At 34.7% G+C, this 21908-nt stretch overlaps 2 protein-coding genes and 1 long non-coding RNA gene across 4 annotated transcripts; all 3 read right to left on the bottom strand.

The window, feature by feature from the left end:
• Nucleotides 1–3597: 3597 nt before the first annotated feature.
• Nucleotides 3598–4002, bottom strand: LOC125584520. Its single transcript, XR_007321435.1, has 3 exons — nucleotides 3933–4002; nucleotides 3748–3847; nucleotides 3598–3654 (listed from the first exon to the last, which is right to left on the bottom strand). It is a non-coding gene; the product is annotated as an uncharacterized LOC125584520 (long non-coding RNA).
• Nucleotides 4003–9610: 5608 nt separating this feature from the next.
• LOC106355222 (GDSL esterase/lipase APG-like) lies at nucleotides 9611–11980 on the bottom strand. Of its 2 annotated transcripts, XM_048753125.1 has the most exons (3): nucleotides 10554–11980; nucleotides 10047–10456; nucleotides 9611–9947 (listed from the first exon to the last, which is right to left on the bottom strand). In XM_048753125.1, the coding sequence occupies exons 2-3, from the start codon at nucleotides 10306–10308 to the stop codon at nucleotides 9742–9744; spliced, it is 468 nt and encodes a 155-aa protein (XP_048609082.1). In that variant the 5' UTR covers nucleotides 10309–10456; nucleotides 10554–11980; the 3' UTR covers nucleotides 9611–9741. The 2 variants fall into 2 exon arrangements, with proteins under 2 accessions (XP_048609082.1, XP_022553949.1); XM_022698228.2 differs by having other exon boundaries at nucleotides 10047–11980.
• A 2517-nt stretch (nucleotides 11981–14497) lies between these two features.
• Nucleotides 14498–16056, bottom strand: LOC106356383 (histidine-containing phosphotransfer protein 4-like). Its single transcript, XM_013796143.3, has 6 exons — nucleotides 15820–16056; nucleotides 15560–15690; nucleotides 15400–15468; nucleotides 15057–15128; nucleotides 14797–14869; nucleotides 14498–14687 (listed from the first exon to the last, which is right to left on the bottom strand). The coding sequence occupies exons 1-6, from the start codon at nucleotides 15862–15864 to the stop codon at nucleotides 14640–14642; spliced, it is 438 nt and encodes a 145-aa protein (XP_013651597.1). The 5' UTR covers nucleotides 15865–16056; the 3' UTR covers nucleotides 14498–14639.
• Between the last annotated feature and the right edge of the window lie 5852 nt (nucleotides 16057–21908).

Raw genomic sequence — 21908 nt, 5'->3', positions numbered from 1 at the left:
CTCCATCATTTGCTGGTTCAGCCTCCTCTGTGCCTCATAGCCCGCCTGTTGAGCCGCCATCTGGTTCTCCAACAAAGATATGCGATCATCCTTGTCCTTCAACTGAGCCGTAAGTACTTCTGGATCAACAAAGGACGGTGGTGCAGAAGAAGGAGGAACCGACCGGGTGCGACGACCCAAACCGACCAAACGTCCCTTCTTCTTTGGAACCGACTGAAATAGAAAATAGCCAAATTTAAATCAAGAAATAAATGAATTAAACTTAAAAAAAAGAACTTACGGATTCAACGATTTCGTTGATTCGAAACCGGGATAAGTTGGTCGAAGCCGTCGAAGCGTCATCCTCGGTTTGAAGCTGAGACACTTCGTCCTGCACCTGAGTTTGGACCAGGGTGACCACTTCCCTCACAAGACCGTCATCAATCTGGCCGGTCTTCTTGTTGGTATACGCCCTCTTCATTAGGGCGAGATCATCAACCGGCTCGCCATCATTTTCTTCCGCCTTGAAAAAAACATAAATTAAAGAAACATTAGAAATTAGAAGAAATGCACAAAAAAGAAAATTTCAAAATTTAAATAATTGAAAAAAAAACGACTGAACTTACCATGCGATCTCCGAGAGAGGCAATAGATTGAGCACCCAAGTTATGCTTGAAGACGCCCTTCCCTTTACGGTCGCTCCTGCGGTTGGTGGAGTTGGTGGAAGAAGTTTCTTTCGTCTCTTCCTTATCCCAATGCGCACACAACTCCGTCCAGACCGTGTTGTTTATCGACTTTGGAACCTTTTAATAATAAAAAAAAAGAAAATAGTTAAATAAATTAACAAATTGTTTAATAAATTTAAAAAATTGTTTAATAAATTAAAAACAAACCTTGTTGATTTCCCACTTCTTCTTCCACTCGTGGATCTGCTTCCCATAGTTGTCCATAACTTTATGGACGAAGTGGTGATAGATAAAGAGGAATTCCAGTTGAACTCTTGCTGAAAAAAAACACAATTAGTAGAAAATTTATATTAAAGATTAAAAATATAAGTAAAAAATTAGAATACTCACTGCAAACTGACGAAATCACAGATGCTGCTTGTCGGTAGGGAAGTGAGTGAAAGTCGGATGTCCCCTGTCGAGGGCCGAGTACATCATACGGTTGATCCATGCGCTGATCCCGTTCCCGGATCGGTAGAACACTCATCACTCCCGGAGGACCCGGAGGAGCAGGAGCGGGAGCGAGAGGAGCAGGAGCGGGTGCAGCAGAGGGAGATGTATGGTAGGAGCTGTGGGGCGAAGGGGAATCCTGAAAATGACTGGAATCCCGAGACTGGCTCCCCGTACCACCACGACCACTACGCTGTCGAGGCCGGGTCTGATCATCATGAGACCTGTAAATTAAAAAAAATATATTTAATAAATATAGAAATATATAAATTAATAGTTTTTTTTAAAAAAAAATTCCAAATAATAGTTTTTAATCACAAAAAAAGTTTTATAGATATTAAAAATGTTTAATAAATATAGAAATTTATATAATATAAATAAATATATATATATATTTTTTTTAAAAAAAAAATCCCAAATAATAGTTTTTAATCACAAAAAAAGTTTTATAGATATTAAAAATGTTTAATAAATATATAAAAATAGTTCTAATAAACAAAAAATATTTTTAATAAATAAAAAATAGTTTAATAATTACAAAAAATAGTTTTTAATAATATTAAAAATGTTTAATAAATATAGAAATTTATGAAATATATATATATATATTAAATCCCAAATAATAGTTTTTAATCACAAAAAAAGTTTTATAGATAGTAAAAATGTTTTGTAAAATCCAAAAAATCGGATTTATATACAAAAAACGTTTTGTAAAATCCAAAAAATCGAATTTATATACAAAAATCGTTTTGTAAAATACAAAAATCGAATTTATACACAAAAATTGAATTTATATACAAAAATCGATTTTATAAATACAAAAAAATAAAGAAATTATAAAAAAATTCTAAATCAATTCAACAAAACAAATTATTCAACCAAATCACAATTCTAAACCCATTATACAACTAAATCACAATCCTAACCAATCACCCTAACAAAAATCTATCAAATCTACACAAAAACCTAACAAATTGAACCTAAGAGAGTGGGGTAGAGTCCTTACATGATTTGTGTAAGAGAAGGGGGAGATCGCCGGAGATATCGTCGGAATTCAGGGGGAAATCGCCGGAGACGAGAGAGGAGCCGCGCAGAGGAAGAAGAGAGAAATGGGGATGAAGAAGCGGCTCGTGGTTATAAAACCTAGGGTCCGACGGATACTATCTGTCGGAATTCCATTGGAATTCTAATTTCAATTTTCGCGAAATATTTGCCCGGTTAAATGAAAATATTCCAAGGAAATTCCGACGGATACTAAAATATCCGTCGGAATTCCGTCGGAATATTCCGAGGAACTAGTGTTTGGGGTTTCAAAACATCAATTTTTTTGTCGTATTTCATTTCTTATACAATTGTAATGCATACCATTGAGGATTCTTTGTATAGATGATCATAAACCATGAAATAACAAATTTCAAAACGAATTGAAAGTATTCCCTTTACCGTTCATTAAAGTGTATAAGTGTTTCTCTTATGTTGTGGGGATTTCGTTCATACAATCGGAAAAGTGTTTATTATAGGGTAAGGAACAAATTTTTGACTTCATAATCAGTCTAAGACACTTAATAAGGGTTATATAAGTGTTATTCAAACCGCAAAACGTTGTTTTTGGTTTAAAAATCCTATTTCCTCGGAATTTCCTCGGAATATTCCGAGGGAATTCCGAGGAAACCATTATCTTCCTCGGAATTCCGTCGGAATATCTATTAAAAAAAAAAAATAGTCGATGCTAGTCTGTTTCCGAGTCATCATCACCAGATGAATCTGAATCTGGATCTTGGTGAAACTCTCCAATCACTGGTTCATCCTCTACGTGAACGACGGCTTCCTCTCCGAAGTCGGTTAAATCGACTACAAGGCCAACTCCAGCTAAATCTTCTGCTGCACTTAAGTTGCCGGATGTGCTTGGTTGTAGTGGGTCTTCCAGCTCAGAACTTGCCTGAACTCGGCCTCTCGGGTTGAGTCTTGTAACAGTAACCCATGGATCATCTCTGTTCCTTACCCGGGGGTACTTGATATAACAAACCTGTAACATTTAAAAAATTATTAGTAAAATTATAAATTAATACACATGATGATGAATCATTCTAAATAATTAACATTTAATTACCTGATCGGCCTGAGAAGCAAGAATGAAAGGATCATAATATTGCAGCTTTCGCCTCGAATTTATTGATGTAACACCAAATGCATCTGTTCTCACACCTCGATCTAGAGTGTTGTCGTGCCAATCACAATAGAAAATAGTACAGCGCAATCCAACCATGCCCAAATACTTGATTTCCAAAATCTCACGTATGTGTCCGTAGTATACATCATCTCCTAATGCAGAACAAATGCCAGCATCATAAGTCGTACTCGAACGTCTCCTCTTCTGAGTTGTGAATGCATATCCCCGAGTACAAAATCTCGGATATGACTTCACAACAAATTTTGGTCCAACGACCATCTCGCGTATCCAATCGTCAAATGTTTCACCTCTGGCCAAACCAGCAGACACCTATATTAATAGCACATATATATGTTATATCAATAAATGTGAATTAGCATAAATATGTGATAAATGATATTTTAATTTGTTTAAAGCACTCACATAAGTAAACATCCATCCAGAAAATTCTTTCTGCTTCATTTCTCCTAGCTCGTCCTCTGTGGCGTATCTATATTCGAACCGCTTTTCTGCCATGAAAATCCTGTACATATGATGACAATAATGTAATAAATTAAGATTTAAATTTCAACTTGTTAAAATAAAAATTTGTAAGCTAATTTATTTACTTCTCATATTGATGAACATCTTCGCAGTTGGTGAGCAAATCTGTTTGCAAATTACTGCGCTCCTGCTCAGTAAGTCGACGGTCCTTTGGTTTTCCGCTAAGTCGTCCAACGTCTGTGAAAATATCTGGAACCGTAACATGATATGTTGCCCGTTCGCCTCTATCATCATGCCGAGCAGGTCTCCTGTTTTTGGTCTGAACTTCTGCTGGAAAGTAGTACTCGGCAAAGTTTGAAGTTTCTTCATTGATCATCTGTGCAACTATAGAACATTCCACCCTACTTAAAATTTTCACCATCTTCTTCAAATGGAACATATACCGCTCATACAGATACATCCATCTATACTGCACAGGACCACCAAGTTCCAATTCTCTTGCCAGGTGAATAACAAGATGCTCCATAACATCAAAAAATGAGGGAGGAAATATCTTCTCAAGGTTGCACTGAATCACGGCTATGTTAGTCTTCAAATTTTCAATACCTTCAAGAGTAACTGATCTCGTGCATAAATCGCGGAAGAAACCACTTATCCCTGCAATTGCTTCATGAACATTTCGTGGTAATAGTTCTTTGAAGGCAAACGAAAGGAGGCGCTGCATCATTACATGGCAATCGTGGCTTTTCAAGCCAGTAAACTTTCCTTCCTTTCTGTCGATACAGTTACACAAATTTGATGCGTAACCGTCTGGAAATTCCACATCGTTTGAAATCCAATCAAAGAACGCATCTTTTCCCTCTGCATCAAGTCGGTATATGGGAAAAGGAGCCCTACCATTCTCATCAACATGAAGTTCTGAACGAGCGCATATATCGACTAAATCCAGTCTTGACTTCAAATTATCCTTTGTTTTACCTTGAACATTAAGGATCGTGTTCATGAGATTGTCAAAAAAGTTCTTCTCAATATGCATGACATCTAAATTATGCCTTAGCAGATGATCCTCCCAGTATGGCAGATCTCAGAAAATACTTTTTTTGTGCCAGTTATGTAGGTCTCCAACAGCATCTACCGGAAAACGCTCATGTCCACCGACGTCTGGCGTCCTTTCTGCACCAAAATCTCTTAGTTGTATCTTTAAATCTTTCCCACAAATTTCCGGAGGTGGACTGTCAAACACCCTCTTGTTCTTCGTAAACAAATTCCTACTCCTACGATATGGATGATCAGGTGGTAGGAATCTCCTGTGACAGTCAAACCAACACGTTTTCCTTCCGTGTTTTAGTTGGAAAGCATCAGTGCTATCTTGAAAATATGGACATGATAGCCTTCCATGCGTTGTCCATCCAGATAACATGCCATATGCTGGAAAATTACTTATTGTCCACATTAGTACTTCCCGCATTTGAAAGTTTTCTTTACACGAAACATCGTATGTTTCAGCACCTTGAGCCCATAGTTGTTGCAACTCATATATTAGTGGCTGAAGAAACACATCAAGTGATCTCTTAGGATGCTCTGGTCCGGGAACGAGAATCGAGAGAAACAAAAACTCTCGTCGCAAGCACAAGTTTGGGGGTAGGTTGTATGGTGTAAGAATGACGGGCCATAGAGTGTCTTCCACTCTTGCCAAACGGGCTGAAACCATCAGTACATAATCCAAGGTAGACATTTCTTCTCTTATACGCAAAGTCGGGATACTTTGATTGGAAATGCTTCCACGCTTTTGCATCTGAAGGATGTCTGATCTCACCATCTGTTGAGTGCTCCGCATGCCATCTCATTGGTTGCGCTGTGCGTTCAGACATATACAACCTCTGCAACCTTTCCGGCAAAGGCAAATACCACATCCTTTTATATGGCACTGGAACTCTTCCACTCGTATCTTTATAACGAGGGTTTCCACAAAATTTGCATGTAACCCGCTGTTCATCCGCCCTCCAATAAATCATGCAGTTGTCGCTGCATACATCTATTACCTGATACGATAAACCAAGACCAGCTACGAGTTTCTGAACCTCGTAGTATGAACCAGGAGCTACATTATCCTCGGGTAGAGCACCTTTTACAAAATCAGCAATCGCATCCACACAGTCTTCAGCCAAATTATAATCTGTTTTAATGCCCATCAATCTTGTAGCAGATGATAAAGCTGAATGACCATCTCTGCAACCTTCGTACAATGGTTGCTTTCCAGCATCCAACATATCATAAAATCTCCTAGCTTGTGCATTGGGTAAATCTTCCCCTCTAAAATGATCATTTACCATCTGCTCAGTACCGACACCATAATCTACATCCGTTCTAATTGGTTCTTCTAATCTAACCGCTGGCTGAGGTTCTCTAGTACTACCATGTTCATAATCAGCTTCCCCATGATGATACCAAATTTTGTAACTTCGTGTAAACCCACTCAAATATAGATGAGTCCAAACATCCCACTCTTTAATAACCTTTCTATTTTTACAATTAGAGCAAGGACATCTTAACATACCTGTTTTTGCTCCCGGTTGTCGGTGAACTAACCCTATGAATTCGGTTATACCTCATTGGTATTCTTCCGTAAGCAATCTCGTGTTCGGATCCAAATGAGGTCGATCGATCCAAGAACGAAAATAATTTGAAAAGACATGTTTTTTATGAATCAAATTCGTGTGTAAAGAGAGTAAGAGGGAGAATGAAGATATGGAGTGAATGAAGAAGAAGATGGGGTGCTTGTATTTATAGTTGAAATCCTACCGACAGCCCGAGGGACGGAATTCCGACGCCAACGGCTAGTTCGTCGGAATTTCCTCGGAATTTTAAAAATCCCCCAACGGCTCTCTAACGGCTAAAATATATCCTCGGAATTCATCGGTTTTTTCCGAGGAATATATTTTTCCTCGGTATTCCATAAGAATATTCCGACGGATTAGTATTTCCTCGGAATTCCCTCGGTATATTCCGAGGAAATTCCGAGGAAACCAAATTTTGTGTTTCCTCGGAATTTCCTCGGAAATTCTTCGGGATATTCTGAGGATTTCATTTTCCGTCGGAATGTCCGTCAGAATACCGCTGTTTTCTTGTAGTGCATGAAACCCAATGATCTTCTTGTCTTGAACTTGGAGAGTGAAATGATTACCGTCATCGTATCCAATGACATCAGAAGTTTTCTTGTTGGATATGAACTTAAGCCCTTGAATCAGGGTGAAACCAACCTTCTATATAAACTTGATGCTCCTCTGGATGGTTAATAACAAACTACAAATATCAAGATAAAAATGTGATAAACTGAAAAAAGGTAAACTATATATATATATATATCAAATGAAAAGGAAGAAGTCTAGGAACCGGATCAGCTGCGATACTACGGCCTTTGACTCCGGGAAGAGGGGCTTCTTCGGCTTGTCCGTTCTTCACGTAATCAAAGTTGATGTATTGAATGCCGATTCCACCTGCTCCGACCGGAATCTTGGTTACGGCATCGTGTTCGTATCCATCGTCCCATTGAATACCTCCTTTCCCTCCTTGTGCTTCCACCTTTTGGGCCATCTTTGTTTGCTTTAAGATCAATCTTAAAAGTTACGTATAATTACAAAAACTGTTATTTGAGCTATCAATGAAATTGTACAAATAGAGAAGCAAATAGAGATAACCTTCAAAGGGAGAGTAGATTGTTATAGGTGCTATGATCAATTGCAGTGAACTCTACGTGCATTTATATTGACATTATGAAATATATCCATGTATCCGCATATAGAACATTAATCATTAGGCGAAATAATAATCTACAATTTCGTGATCCACGAGGGATATTTTATAAATTTTACCCAAGAAAACTTGTGTTAAAGTATTCATATACTTGTATAACTTTTCAAGTAATCGTCTGCATGTTTTCATTGGGTCATGTTAAGACGATATCATGGCCTGATTGATTAGCAATTTCAATCTTCGCAGGGCCATACTAGTATTTCAGTTTCATTATGAAAGAACAATTATTAGTATTTCAGTTTTGATATAACAGTTCAATAATTCAAGTTGCAATATTATTGCTACAAATTTACAATTAAATAGTGACCTTATCAGGAGTCTATTTTGTTCTAACATGCGATCTAAAACAAAATACTTAGATAATTAAACACAAATTTTAATCTAAAATCTAATTACACTGATCAAAATTATCTAGATTACCAATTTAAAATTGAAGTACTTTAGCTCTATCCATGTATCACGTGAATCATAATTTAATAGTTGCTTGATATTATGTACAATGGTAACTTGATACTATTAAGTATCAATATATTAATTAATGATACCTACTCACTGACATTAATAATGAGTAGGGTACACATTTATAGTATCACAAATTTATTATAATACAATGTAATCATCTTATCATCATGCATAGCAATTAACCCTAATTACTTCGCCAATAAAATCAATAAATGTTGAGATATGAAAATCCTTCAAGATGGCGACATCGATCAGACGTTGAAAATTTGAAATCAAGATAAGAAGAAAACGATATTAAACTCAGCATTGTCAGCAACCATAATAATCATAATATAGTTATGTTGAAGAAGTTTAAAGCATTGAACATCAATCTGGATCTCTAAACTCACTCAGAATGTTTTTTTTTTTTGTTATTGTAGGTGATTCGATAGAGGGAAAATAACTCAGATAGGGAATTATTGATTATAAGGCAGTGAAATTACCTCAAATAAATTCGTAGATATACGAGTTTAGACTTTCTGTGAGAATTACAATGAAAGAAAGGAAAATATGATGGATCCTCCATTTATTTTACATTGTATTTGTATGTAGTTTTCTTAGAAAAACTTAACATAGTCTACATTTATTCATTTTATCGAATTATTTGCTAAATTGCCAAAATTTTGAAAAATTGGAAATTTTTTAGAAGGAAAAATACGAATTCTTGCCAAAAATGCTCAAAACAATTGATTGGCAAGATTTGAACTTATTAATAAAAGTAAAGAAAATAAAAATTTATATATACTTGTTTATTTTGTTAAACCTATATAGATACTCATGGTCAGATATGTGTGTTTCTGTTGATTAGTATTTAGTAGTTTGTTGAAAATTTTCTGTTTCGCCGAGTTCTGGATGCATAACGTACTTTATTTGGTTTTGTTTCTTTTGTTCACGGAGTACAGTTAAAAGGAAAGTTGTAACTCACAACTCAAAAAAAGAACAATAATAACCAGATTAGAAAATTGCTATACGTAAATATTCTATCATCACTTCTATGACTGACTATAAGCAGCTCATATGTTTTTTTGCAGCCATTCCTTATCGGACCATCTTATTACTATATGGGCACTCTGTTACTATACCGTATGTTTATGTTTTTTTATGTTGAATTGGTTCAGAATGTTGGCCCAGGTGAAAGTTAATAATACCTCTAATTAAGTTGATATTTTCTGCAGGCTTTATACAATTATACCTTTGCCAAGAGTGGTGATAAACAGAAACTGGTTTTTAAGGAGCAGAGTGACCAAAATTTCGAGGCAGACACATGCTCCAAAGCAGCCACATCTGATGAAAAACGTTAAAAGGCCATCATGGGTCTGGAAGTGAGGGAAATTAGCAAAACTTGAAGTTGCTTTTCTCACTGCTTAGAAATTATACTCTGTTCCTTTTGAACCGTTCACTAGAATGATATAGATTAATATCGATGTGTAGATCTTTGAATCACAACTGGTTTAGCCATTTTAATTATTTTTGTTTTTGTACATATGAGAACAAGCACAAGGACGTTGTATATCGTTTATAGTATTATGTGTTCCTCAACTTTTTGGTTTCCTGTGGTAAAAGCAAATCATCAATTTTTTTGAAGTAAATACGTAAGACTTAAGACAAATACGTAAGAGATCAACCGAGGAGAGAGAAGCCCTGTCCAATTAAAGCAGGTGCAAGAATCTCATTGGCAGCTTCAAAGGGATGAACATTGTCCCAGAACACACACTGAGTTACTGAGTAGCATTGTAGCATGTCCCGTAAGATTTTGGACTGCACAAAATCGAACTTGTCTCTGACTGTTCTTGTTCCACAACATCCTTTTGTTGCTTCCGAGAATCCTATTAGAAAATAAAGATGGATGCGTGTGATCATGGATTATTAAAATCAGTTAAGAGACGAGAAAAATGTTATGACATCAGTCCATTTTTGTGACTAACCGGATTTGGCAGGAGACTGAACAAGATCATAGAGTGGGCTGAAGATGTCGTAGACAACAATCTTAAGATCAGAGTATTGCTTCTGAAGTTTTGAAACGTCTGCGTAAAGCTTCTTGTTGAATTGCTGAGCATCTGCGTGGAGTCTTGAAACACAACCTTTTTCATGGAAACCGAAAAGGTTTCTTGCAGCTGGAAGACATCCCGTTTGAGGCAGAGGAGTCACACCTATCTTCCTTGCTCCAATTGCGTACACTTGCTGCATCCACAAAGATTCACAATCTCCTCTTACAACGTTACCTTGATAAATGTAGAGAATTATTGAGAAGCATAGAACCGAACTGATTCTTTCCTGAAGCTTCGGGACTTGGATAATTTAGCTGGTGAGTATTTACTGAAGCCCAGTGTTTCAGCTGTAACAGAGAAGTACACACACAAGATACTTCAGTTCCAAGCAACTCAACGGAGCTTAAAGAAACGATAACTTGGGCTACAAGTAAAAGCTTGTACTGGTAATGTCAGTGACTAATTTGCCTTTGCAGAAACGAGCGGTGGATTTGAGGTTAGCAAATTCACGGCCATAAGTAGGGTATTCCGCTCTCAAAAGTGCCGAAAGATAGTTGTTTTTTCCGACATTAACCACAGAATTACCGAAGGTTATGATTGGAGGAATAAGAGTCGTTGGAGCGCCTTGAGCAAATAAAATTTGGAATATGGAGAAGGTTGAGACCAAGAGGAGAAGCAAAACAACTTCTTGTGACGGTCCATTTTCTTGCTTTGGTATGTGTGAATGAAGAAAAGAAGAAGGTTGCAAATACAAGGTTAGGATTTAATTTACTTCAATTTTGTGTCATCTCTTTTTTGTTCATTATTTTTCCAAATACCTTTCTTTTATTTAATTATATATGTAACTATATTAAATCGATTCACCTTTATGTGGTAAAAAGCTGAATGCCATAAACAGATCAAAATGAGACAGTGCTATGCGGTCTTCTTTAAAGAGGGCCAAGCAGTATAATAGTTCTGGGCAAAACAAAGGCTCGGATTGGTGACCACTAGATGAATGGAAAAATGAATAAAATAATGAATAAAAGTTCATTCGAGGAATTGAAAAAATAAGAAAATATGATTTTTTTTTTCATTTTGTTCCTCACCAGAATCGAAGAGGAAAATTTTTCTTTATAATTTCATTCATCTATGAAGAATTTAGAGGAAAAAAGTGGAATCCTCATGTCAATAATTTGACAAAAAAATTCAACACAACTGGTACAAAATCGGAGGAACAAAGAATTCACCATAATTTTTTTCATTCAACCTGGTCATCAATTAGAGCCAAGAACTATAGATTCATTTATAAATATTTTCTATATTTTTCCTTTTCTATATTTCTTTTAACTTGAGGTCTAAGACCTGAGACAAATAACAAAAGTATCTCAAAACTAATGGTGAAAATGTAGATTTTTATTGTTTTATTTTTAATAATTAAATTCAATTTACTTAATTATGAACTTTTTAGATAATTTTTACAGATTAAATAGACATTTAAAACAACAACAAAATATATAGACCCATAGACCCATGGCAAATGTCCATGTTGCCATGGGTAAGAGCCGGCTCTGGGTTTGGAAATGGCGAGTGGAATCGCAGTCTCGTCATGCCCTTAAAACAGTCTTTCTTATCGCGAATAGTGTGGTTAAGGAAGATCTGTTTCAATTTTACACTGCGTCAAGATTTCCTGCATGGCTTAGGAATCTTTTTGTTTAGATTTTATTGGGAGATCTAGAAGATCGAACTAATCTGATGGTCAATATTGGTACGTATATACATCAATATATTAAAATATGAAACTTATCATTATCTATTATATATTATTACATATTAGTTTAGGAAATTAAGTTATTCTCTATATAAACTATGCATCTTGTAACATAATTTTCATGAGAGTATAATAATATTCTTCCTAAACACCTTTGTGTGATTTACTCTCATCAATCTGTCATGGTATCAGAGGAAGAATAAAACTAAAACATCAAATACTTCTAAAACTTTATTCCCGTGTTACTTTGCAAAAATCGGAAAACAACAACGCTTCATTCAGAACTTCTTTATTCAGGACTTGAAGAAGAAGATTTTCATTCAATTATAGTCTTGCTGTCTTTACAAAATCGCAAATCAGCTTATTTTCTATTCCTTTGTTTTTCAATTTGAAGCAAGGAAAATTTATTCTACAATTCAAGCATTCCACAATTCAAGCATTTATTCATCAACTTTCATATGGCTATTTGCTCATGAAAGATTCAGATTTTCTGACGGCAGTATACCGACAGCCGATTCACCATACCGTGAAGATTTGACAGTAAGAAATCATATCATTGTAGGATGGATAAAACAAACGATCAAACCAAAAATCAGATCATCTATCTCAACTCGCGAAATTGCAAAAGAGTTATGGGACATTCATCAAGCTTCCGCAACATTAACAACCATCGTTGTTTCATAAGAGTTTGAGTTATTTTACTACTATGTTTTGAAGATTGTCCAATCTCATACGTGTTACCACGTATGAACGTGAGGGAGAGTATTGAAGATCTAGAAGATCGAACTAATCCAATGGTCAATATTAGGATATACATCAATATATTAAAATAAGAAACTTATCGTTATATATTATATATTATTCCATATTAGTTTAGGAAATTAAATTGATTTATTCTCTGTATAAACTATGCATCTTGTAACATAATTTTCATGAAAGTCTAATAATATTTTTCCTAAACACTTTGATTTGTGTGATTTACTCTTATTAATTTGTCAGATTTTCTTATGCCCAGTTGTCAATTTGGATTATCTCTGATTCCTCTTTGTATCTCTTTGTGTTAGTATTATGCAAATGAAAGCGTTTAAAAAAAAGAATTCCATAAACAATATTTGGTTTGTGCGAGTGAGTGAGTGAGATATAGGTAAGCTAATAAATGAAAATGGTTGTACGTCCCTTGCGAAATTATTACAAAATTTGTAATTATCAAGAACAACATATAGTTTTTGTTTTTGAACAACACATAGTTTTGTACAAAGGCTATTCCAGAAGATAAATTTATTGCTGTCTGCTTCCACAGGTCACATAACTGAGTTAGCATCTTCATCGATTTTTTTTTTGATCAAAATTACTTTCATTAAAACTAAGAGTTTAACTCCACTAGTGGAGGATACAACAAAACTAGGAGCCAAAAAAACTAAACAACAAAACTAGGAACCAAAAAAACTAAAGCACATACCAATATAGTGGACAAGTAAATGGTAAAACTTAAACAACAAGTACTCAAACAAAGACTTGATAAAGATGATATCACACGTTCAACCATCGTTGTCTCTGAGAAAGGCAAGTCAAATAAGAAGACTTCTTCAAATTGACATTCCTGATCGAAACAATAAAAGGGAGGGATAAAAGTTTCCATGGTCAATGAAGTCAGACAGTTAACACCATCAAAACAAGAGACAATAGATATCTCCGCTTGTGTTTCAAAAAAAAAAAAAAAAAAAAAAGACATCTCCGCTTTTGCTACAAACAGAACCATCTTTAACACATATCTTCATCGATATATTTACCTCTACAGTAGTATTTAAAAATAAAAGTATTCAAATCCACTTCTATTTTTTCCCTAAAACAAAGGTTACTATTAAAAAGTAACATTCTTTTAATTTTTACTCTATATTTAGAGAATTACTATTTTGAATAAATCCCATGTCTATTATTTTTTTATTTTAGAAAATAACAAATTATATTAGACCTATATGTAGTTAGCTTATTCCATCATATGAAAAACTAAAACATTTAAGAGCAACATTATCGATTAAATTTTTTAAGTTGGGTATCTACACCAAATAAAACTAATTATTTATTAAGATTTAGTTATCTAAATAAATTAAAAATGTTTGAAAAAGCTAAATTTATTTCTAAGCTGACAGTGTATATAGAGGGTCTAAAGAGTATTTAAAAGTGATATGAGAACTTTTCTCATGTTTCTCTCCTCAGTATCTCTTATTTTCTATTTTTTCTGTAATTATTGAGATACTCTAAGAGTATGACCGATGAAATTTCTCTAAGACTAAAAGTAATAGAAGAAGAACTGCTAGACTGGTAACAAATTAATACATTATTTTGCTCAAAAATGAATATTGGTTTTATCTCCAGGTGGTTAGCATAACTATTATATCTTGTATGTTTTTTTTTGTTGCCTTTATGATGAGTACTATATTCGCAGTAGAGACTATACTTTCGAAGTGCCTACATAATAATGTATTCATGGTTAAAGACTTAAAGGCGAATTCATAAAGGCATGTTTATTTTTGTTTGTATACCGTCATTAATGAGAAAAGCTCAAATGTTACGAATAAGAGGCAAATCGCAAATAAAATAATATCTATGGAGAATATTAGCGATATAAGGAAAAACATGAGAGAAATTTGGACCGTTTATTAACATGCATAATATTAAAAATCCAAGATCTTCTTTATTACACACATTGAGGAACTATGTATTTATAGCATTTTCTACTACAAAATTCGCTGACGATTCCTCATTGATCTGTCCCTGTATTACTTGGGCCTACGTGCTGTCTCCTTGGGCCCCGCCTGTCTTGCCAACTGTTCATTACAAAATCTAATTCAGGTACATAACTAAACAGTTACTATGATAAAAAAGTGATCATCACATAATTTGTGATTCATTAAGCATAGTTAATTATTTGCTTGCCTGGAAATATTGTTCAAGCTTCTTTCTCAACGTTGCGTGCTCTTTCTTCAGTTGCTTGAAAGTCCTCAAGCATCTGCACTCGTCGCAAGTACGGAATAGCGAGAAAACTATTTAGGGCATTGAAAATTGAATAAAGCAGAAAAGTTTAAGGTTCAACGGATATTGCTGCAATTTTAACTCCATACTTTTCTTGTTAATTTTTACCCGGTGAATTTATATTCCGTTAAAAAAAGAAGCAAGAAGGTGTAAAGGGAAAATACCCTTCAGCATTTCCAACTCTGCAGTATTCCCTAAACATAGTGCATTCAGTTTTCACCTTACTCGCACCGATGCTACAAGAAAAAAACACATTATGTCATTACTAATTACGTTTTAACAAATGCTACTATTTATTATTGTATAAAACTATAATAAACATATTTATGTTAAGTCTAGTAAACTTTATCATTAAATCATGAATCAGAGTGGAAGTAATTAATATTCTTGATCGAATATGGAAGTAATTTAAATGTGCTTGTGTTATTTTTGACTTAAACACATACTAAGTACTCAAGTAGTCGCATTTTTATATGTAAATTTATCAAAGTTCAGGGGAAATTTTACCTTGTGCTGCTGCCCTTAAACTGATGCATGTAATTATCCAGCCGATTGAAATCAAATGATCCTCTTTCCCTGCATTGTTAAAAGTAATATGTGTACATTAGAAAACTCAAAGTCTTGTTCAAAAATAGAAAAAATAAATATGAAAATTAAAGTTACTCACAAAGCTTGCTCAATGTTACTGATTAATCGAGCTGAATCTTTGAAGTATAATGTTGCCACTTCTTCAACAAAATTAGGGTTTGCATCATCTTGGAGCTCTTCTAACTCTACGAATTGTTCATCGAGATATCCCTGCATGTATTTTTCCATTTGAGTTCTAATTATTATTTTCTTTGAAGAAATTCACAACTGGTACTAATATAAATACTACACTAACACTAAAAAATCATATGTTCACAATAAAAGGAATAAACATTGTACCTGATCAAAGAGGGACTGCTTAATGAGTGCCACTTGCCTCTGCATTTTTGTTTGAATTTTTGTGAAAATTTAGCAACAAGTGAGTATACCAATCTTCTAATTCTTTTTTTCTTTGTTAGGTAATTCGAGTGGCGGTGCTATACTGAAACGGTGGACATCTGAGATATATATAGGGGAAGAATATAATATAAATTATTAATTATTAATTTCATATATTACATAAAAAGGTGAAAGCAGAAAAGAAGAGAATATTTAAATAAATGATGGGAATCTGCAACGTAAGGGACATGGATTGTACATATTCTACGACGCACACACAATTGATGTATTCGTTATTATCAGCTTATTTCGGTGTGAGAAATGGATGCATTTTCGATATAATCTATTTTATTTAATACTCCTTCAGTTTTGTATAAGTGGTGATGTAAAGTAAAATTTTCGTTACATAATAATTGACTTATATTTTCCAGTTTATTTTTTTACATATTAAAATATAATTAAATGTATAAATAATAATATTTATTTAGAAATATATAAAATTAATTTTTTTTTAATTTATATATACAAATATAAAACGACACTTAAAATGAAACAAATAGAGTAATATATTGCTCGTAGAGTCAAATGGTATGTATCTTCATATAAGCTAATATGTATAGTAGTGTCTAAGTTTAAGTTTATGGTCGATTTCAATATATTAGAGAATTATTAAAGTAGATTGTTCACCTAATGACGGCAAAAAAGATTGTTCACTTAATTACGTGTCCTTTATGAAAAATGAATACCGCTGTAGTTGATCGATCTATTGCTTATAAATTAATCAAAGGATCTCATGAATGGGGAATAAATATAATATATTATTTAATTAGGTACATCATAAACAGGTAAATTTCGAATTTATAACCTAAAAGCTAATCGTTGCACTATACGAAACACATCTTTGGGAATGGGGGTAAAATATATACTAATAAAATGTATTTGAATAAAAAAACTAAAAGTGAAAAAGAAAAGTTATAATTTTTTTTTGGTAAACAAGAAAAGCTATAATTTTAAAGAGTATACAATTCAAGAGAAATATATTCTTAACAATGACCATGTCCGTATTGATTAATTACTGAATATTTTATTCATGTTTTCACACAATTTTCCTTCCTGGCATTTTTTATACATTCTTGAATGGCTTTGATTCTCACAAACAAGCACTCTCATTAAAACTGAGCGTTTAATCACATGATTACTGAAAGTAACAAAGATATATACATCACTTACATGACTTACAAAACACTTATATGACTAAATAGGAAAAAAACTTTATCTATCATAGTATTATCCTACTAAACTCCAAAACATCCAAATGTGAGAAGCAACTGATATGTGTGTGAAAGTTAAAATACTTTCTCTAATTAACGGCAACACCAAAATTGTTGAGAAACAAAAAAGAGTTAATTAAACATGTCAAATATTTATTGTAATTTCTAATTATAAAATATTATGATTGTATTAGTTAACGAGAATGTTAGTTTAACGAAGTTCTAGAACATGAATTAATTGTCAAATTATTTTATTAAACACTTAAATAAAATAACCACTTTATTGTACAGATGTTTTTTGCGAGTTTGATTTTTCCACCACATTAGTCGGATAAATTTAGTTCTGAAACAATAATTATGAGATAAATTCATTTAGTTAATTAAGAAGAAATTTATCAATTGTAACGAACACAATACTGAATTACCAAAAACGTGTTTTGAACTACTAGTTATATTTATGTTTATCAAAATAAGAGGTTGATTTCAGTTGGGTGCACATATAAATAATATGTAACGTTCCTACCGTCTATGATTAATGGATTTTCCATGCAATTCATTTGGTCTCATTCCATACAATAAATAGTGCGTTACTTTTTGGAGGTTCAAAACATTTGTTTACTGACTTTTTAGACACCGGGTAATCTTTTTGTGCTTTGGTTTCACTAGCACAATATTGGCGAATTATTTTTCAATAGATCATCCATCCACTACAAGAAAACACAAGTTTAGCGAGGAAACTTAACAAGGAAAACTAATCCTTGTAAATTTACGTCAATTTTACGAGGAACTTACGAGGAAATATAAAATCAACGTTATTTCCTCGTAAAATAACGACGAAATCATTTCGTCGTAAAGTCGATGTAATGTCACGTGGCTTTTACGAGGAAATACGCTTTTCTCGTAAACTCGACGTAAATGTAGCGTGTACTTTACGAGAAAATATTTTACGTCTACTTAGCGAAGAAATTTTGAATCCACCAACTTGGTAGTTGTAACACGTTTTTTTCGGCAACCTAACTAAATTTCGTCGTAAATTCCTAGCAAAATTACAACTATAAGATTTGAAAATTTCCTATAAATATGGATGTTTGAACATCATTTTAAACAACCAACAAGAAAAAAAAAACGTGAAAGAAAAAAAATGTCGGGCTTCGGGAATATTTTCGAGTTGCAGAGGTGGATGTATATGCATAGAGATGCTAACGGGAGAGTGACGAAAGTATACCTTGCGGGGCTGGGGACATTTATGCATCAAGCAGATTCCACACCGCTCGCCCAAGAAAGCGGTAAGATATTTTGTCCTTGTCGGAAATGCAACAATTCGAAATTGGCAAATCGTGAAAATGTTTGGAAGCATTTAATAAATAGAGGTTTCACGCCAAATTACTATATCTGGTTTTAACATGGAGAATGTTATAATTATGATCAGAATGAAGCTAGTATAGTAGTAATAGCAATTTTGAGGAAGAACCGGTTGATCATCATTTGCATAATGAACATAGTTACCATCAGGAGGAGCAGATGGTAGATTATGATAGGGTTCATGATATGGTAACTGATGCATTCGTAGCTCATGATGAAGATGAAGAACCTAACATAGATGCAAAAAAGTTTTATGAAATATTAAATACGGCGAATCAGCCACTTTACAGTGGTTGTAGAGAAGGTCTCTCTAAATTGTCGTTGGCTGCTAGAATGATGAATATTAAAACTGATCACAATCTACCTGAAAGTTGCATGTATGAATGGGCAGACTTGTTTAAAGCGTATTTGCCGGAAGACAATGTGTCTGCTGATTCTTATTATGAGATTCAGAAACTGGTTTATAGTCTTGGGTTGCCTTCGGAGATGATAGATGTTTGTATCGACAACTGCATGATCTACTGGGGAGATGATGAGAAGTTAGAAGAATGTCGATTTTGCAAGAAGCCACAATTCAAGCCGCAAGGACGTTGACGTAATAGGGTACCATACCAAAGGATGTGGTACCTACCAATTACAGATAGATTGAAAAGGTTGTATCAATCTGAGCAGACAGCCGGAGGGATGAGATGGCACGCCGAGCATACTCAGACGGATGGTGAGATGACTCATCCATCAGATGCAAGAGCCTGGAAACATTTTAACAATGTACATCCGGAATTCACTAGCAATAGCCAGAATGTGTATCTTGGATTATGTACAGATGGATTTAGTCCATTCGGAATGTCAGGGAGACAATATTCAATGTGGCCAGTCTTTCTTACGCCATACAACCTACCACCGGAGATGTGCATGCAACGGGAGTTGCTATTCTTGACCATATGAATACCTGGTCCGAACCATCCAAAAAGGTCTCTGGATGTTTCTACAACCACTGATAAAAGAGTTGAAGGATTTGTGGTCAACAGGGGTGAGGACGTATGACTGCTCAACGAAGACGAATTTTACGATGCGAGCGATGCTTTTGTGGACCATAAGTGACTTTCCTGCCTATGGGATGTTGTCTGGACAGACTACACATGGGAGATTAGCTTGTCCATATTGTAATGGAACGACAAATGCGTTTCAACTGAAGAATGGTAAGAAGACAAGTTGGTTCGATTGTCACCGTAGATTTCTTCCCATTGGCCATCTGTACCGAAGAACAAGAAATTGTTTAGGCACAAAAGTGTTGTGAGAGACACTCCTCCTCCATATCTAACTGGAGAACAAATTGAAGCGCAAATCGACTACTACGGAGATAACGAAACAGTTCGTTGTGGTGGTAATTGGCATGTCCCCGGTAATATGCCTGATTCTTACGGTGTTCATCACAACTGGCACAAGAAGAATATATTTTGGGAGTTGCCATATTGGAAGGATCTTCTTCTGCGCCACAACCTCGATGTGAGGCATATAGAGAAGAATTTCTTTGAGAACATCATGAATACAATATTGAATGTTCCAGGGAAGACAAAAGACAACATAAAATCGAGGTTGGACTTGCCGGATATTTTCTCAAGAAGTGAGTTACATATAAAAAGCAATGGACAAGTTCCCGTTCCGATATTCAGATTGTTTTCAGAAAAAAAGTCGGTGTTATTCAACTGGGTGACATCAGAAGTGAAGTTCCCCGATGGGTATGTTTCAAATCTCTCTAGATGTGTTGAAAAGGGTCAAAAATTCTCCGGGATGAAGAGTCATGATTGTCATGTCTTTATGCAACGACTACTTCCCTTTGCATTTGCGGAGCTACTTCCAACAAACGTACATGAAGCACTTGCATGTAGTATATTATAACGCAATAATTTTATAATGATTTAGTTTGCAATAATATATGACTAATAATGTGTTTAATTGTTTTTGGAATATACAAGGCATTGGAGCATTTTTCAGGGATCTGAGCACACGCACTCTTAAAAAAAGAAGTCGTGGAACAGCTTCAGGGGAACATTCCCATCTTATTGTGCAACTTGGTGAAGATATTTCCTCCGGAATTTTTTGACGTTATGGAGCATCTAGCTGTCCACCTCCCATATGAGGCATTGGTTTGTGGACCTGTACATTACGGATGGATGTATCAGTATGAGCGAGCCATGAAATATTTGAAGGGAAAAGCAAAGAACCTCGCAAAAGTTGAAGGTTCTATAATTGCTGGAAGTTTGACGGAAGAAACTTCTCACTTCACATCGTACTACTTTGCGTCAAAAGTACGTACCCGGAAAAGAGCTCCAAGAAGATACGATGATGGTGGTGTCGCGCCAACATATGCAGTTGCTGGTGTTCCAGACATCTTTAGCCAGATTGGCCAACTCGGGGGAAAATCAAAAGAGGTTTGGTGGTCGAGTGAAGAAGACACTCATAGTGCACACACCTATATTCTACTCAATTGCGAGGATCCATTGATGCATTATTTTGAAAGGTAACATATATGGACACTTTTAAACACATATAAGTATTAATTATATAATTGCTAAAGATTAATTAATATAAAATGTGATTTTACAGCCTATTTGTTTCTCAAGTCGAAGAAACATTCCCAGGTATATCCACAAGTGACGTAGACAAAAGGAAAGATCAAAACTTTATTAAGTGGTTGAAGAATCATGTATTAACTCAAACTCTTAATTTTTTGAGGTCGATCAAACTCTTTTTTCATACATGATCTGTATTTCAACGTTCTCTTTATTTTTGCAGGTTGATTATGACGACGATGAAAATTATCCCAAGGGGTTAACACGAAGTAATTCAATCTCCCCTTGTAAAGGTTACCACATCACAGATGTATTTCACACGAGGCTATACTTTTCACACATATGAGTATGGTAGACAGCGGGCGACCAGTAACTATGGAATATGTGTGAAAGGGGAAACAGATTTCTACGAGATCTTGACAGAGATTATTGAAGTCGAATTTCCAAGGATATTTAAGCTGAAATGCGTCCTCTTCAAATGTGAATGGTTCGACCCCGTCGTCAACAGATGTGTTCGGTTTAACAAATTCGGTGTAGTTGATGTCAATGGTGAACGAATGTACAACAAATTCTTTTTTGCCATACATGAGCAAAATAAATTAATTTCTACGTTTTCTTTATTTTTGCAGGTACAACAAATTTGAGCCTTTCATCTTAGCTTCACAAGCAGACCAAGTTAGCTTCCTTCCATACCCTCGGATGAGAGAATCGAGAATAAATTGGTTAGCCGTGATCAAAGTTACACCTCGAGGACGAATCATCAATGGAGAAGAACCACCATTGCAAGATGAACAGTTTAATGAATTAGAGGAACCTAAACAAGAAACTGATGACATCCTTCTCA

This window comes from Brassica napus, chromosome C3 (genome assembly GCF_020379485.1).
Source record: "Brassica napus cultivar Da-Ae chromosome C3, Da-Ae, whole genome shotgun sequence".
Classification (NCBI taxonomy): domain Eukaryota; kingdom Viridiplantae; phylum Streptophyta; class Magnoliopsida; order Brassicales; family Brassicaceae; genus Brassica; species Brassica napus.
This window is presented reverse-complemented; position numbering and strand designations above follow the sequence as displayed.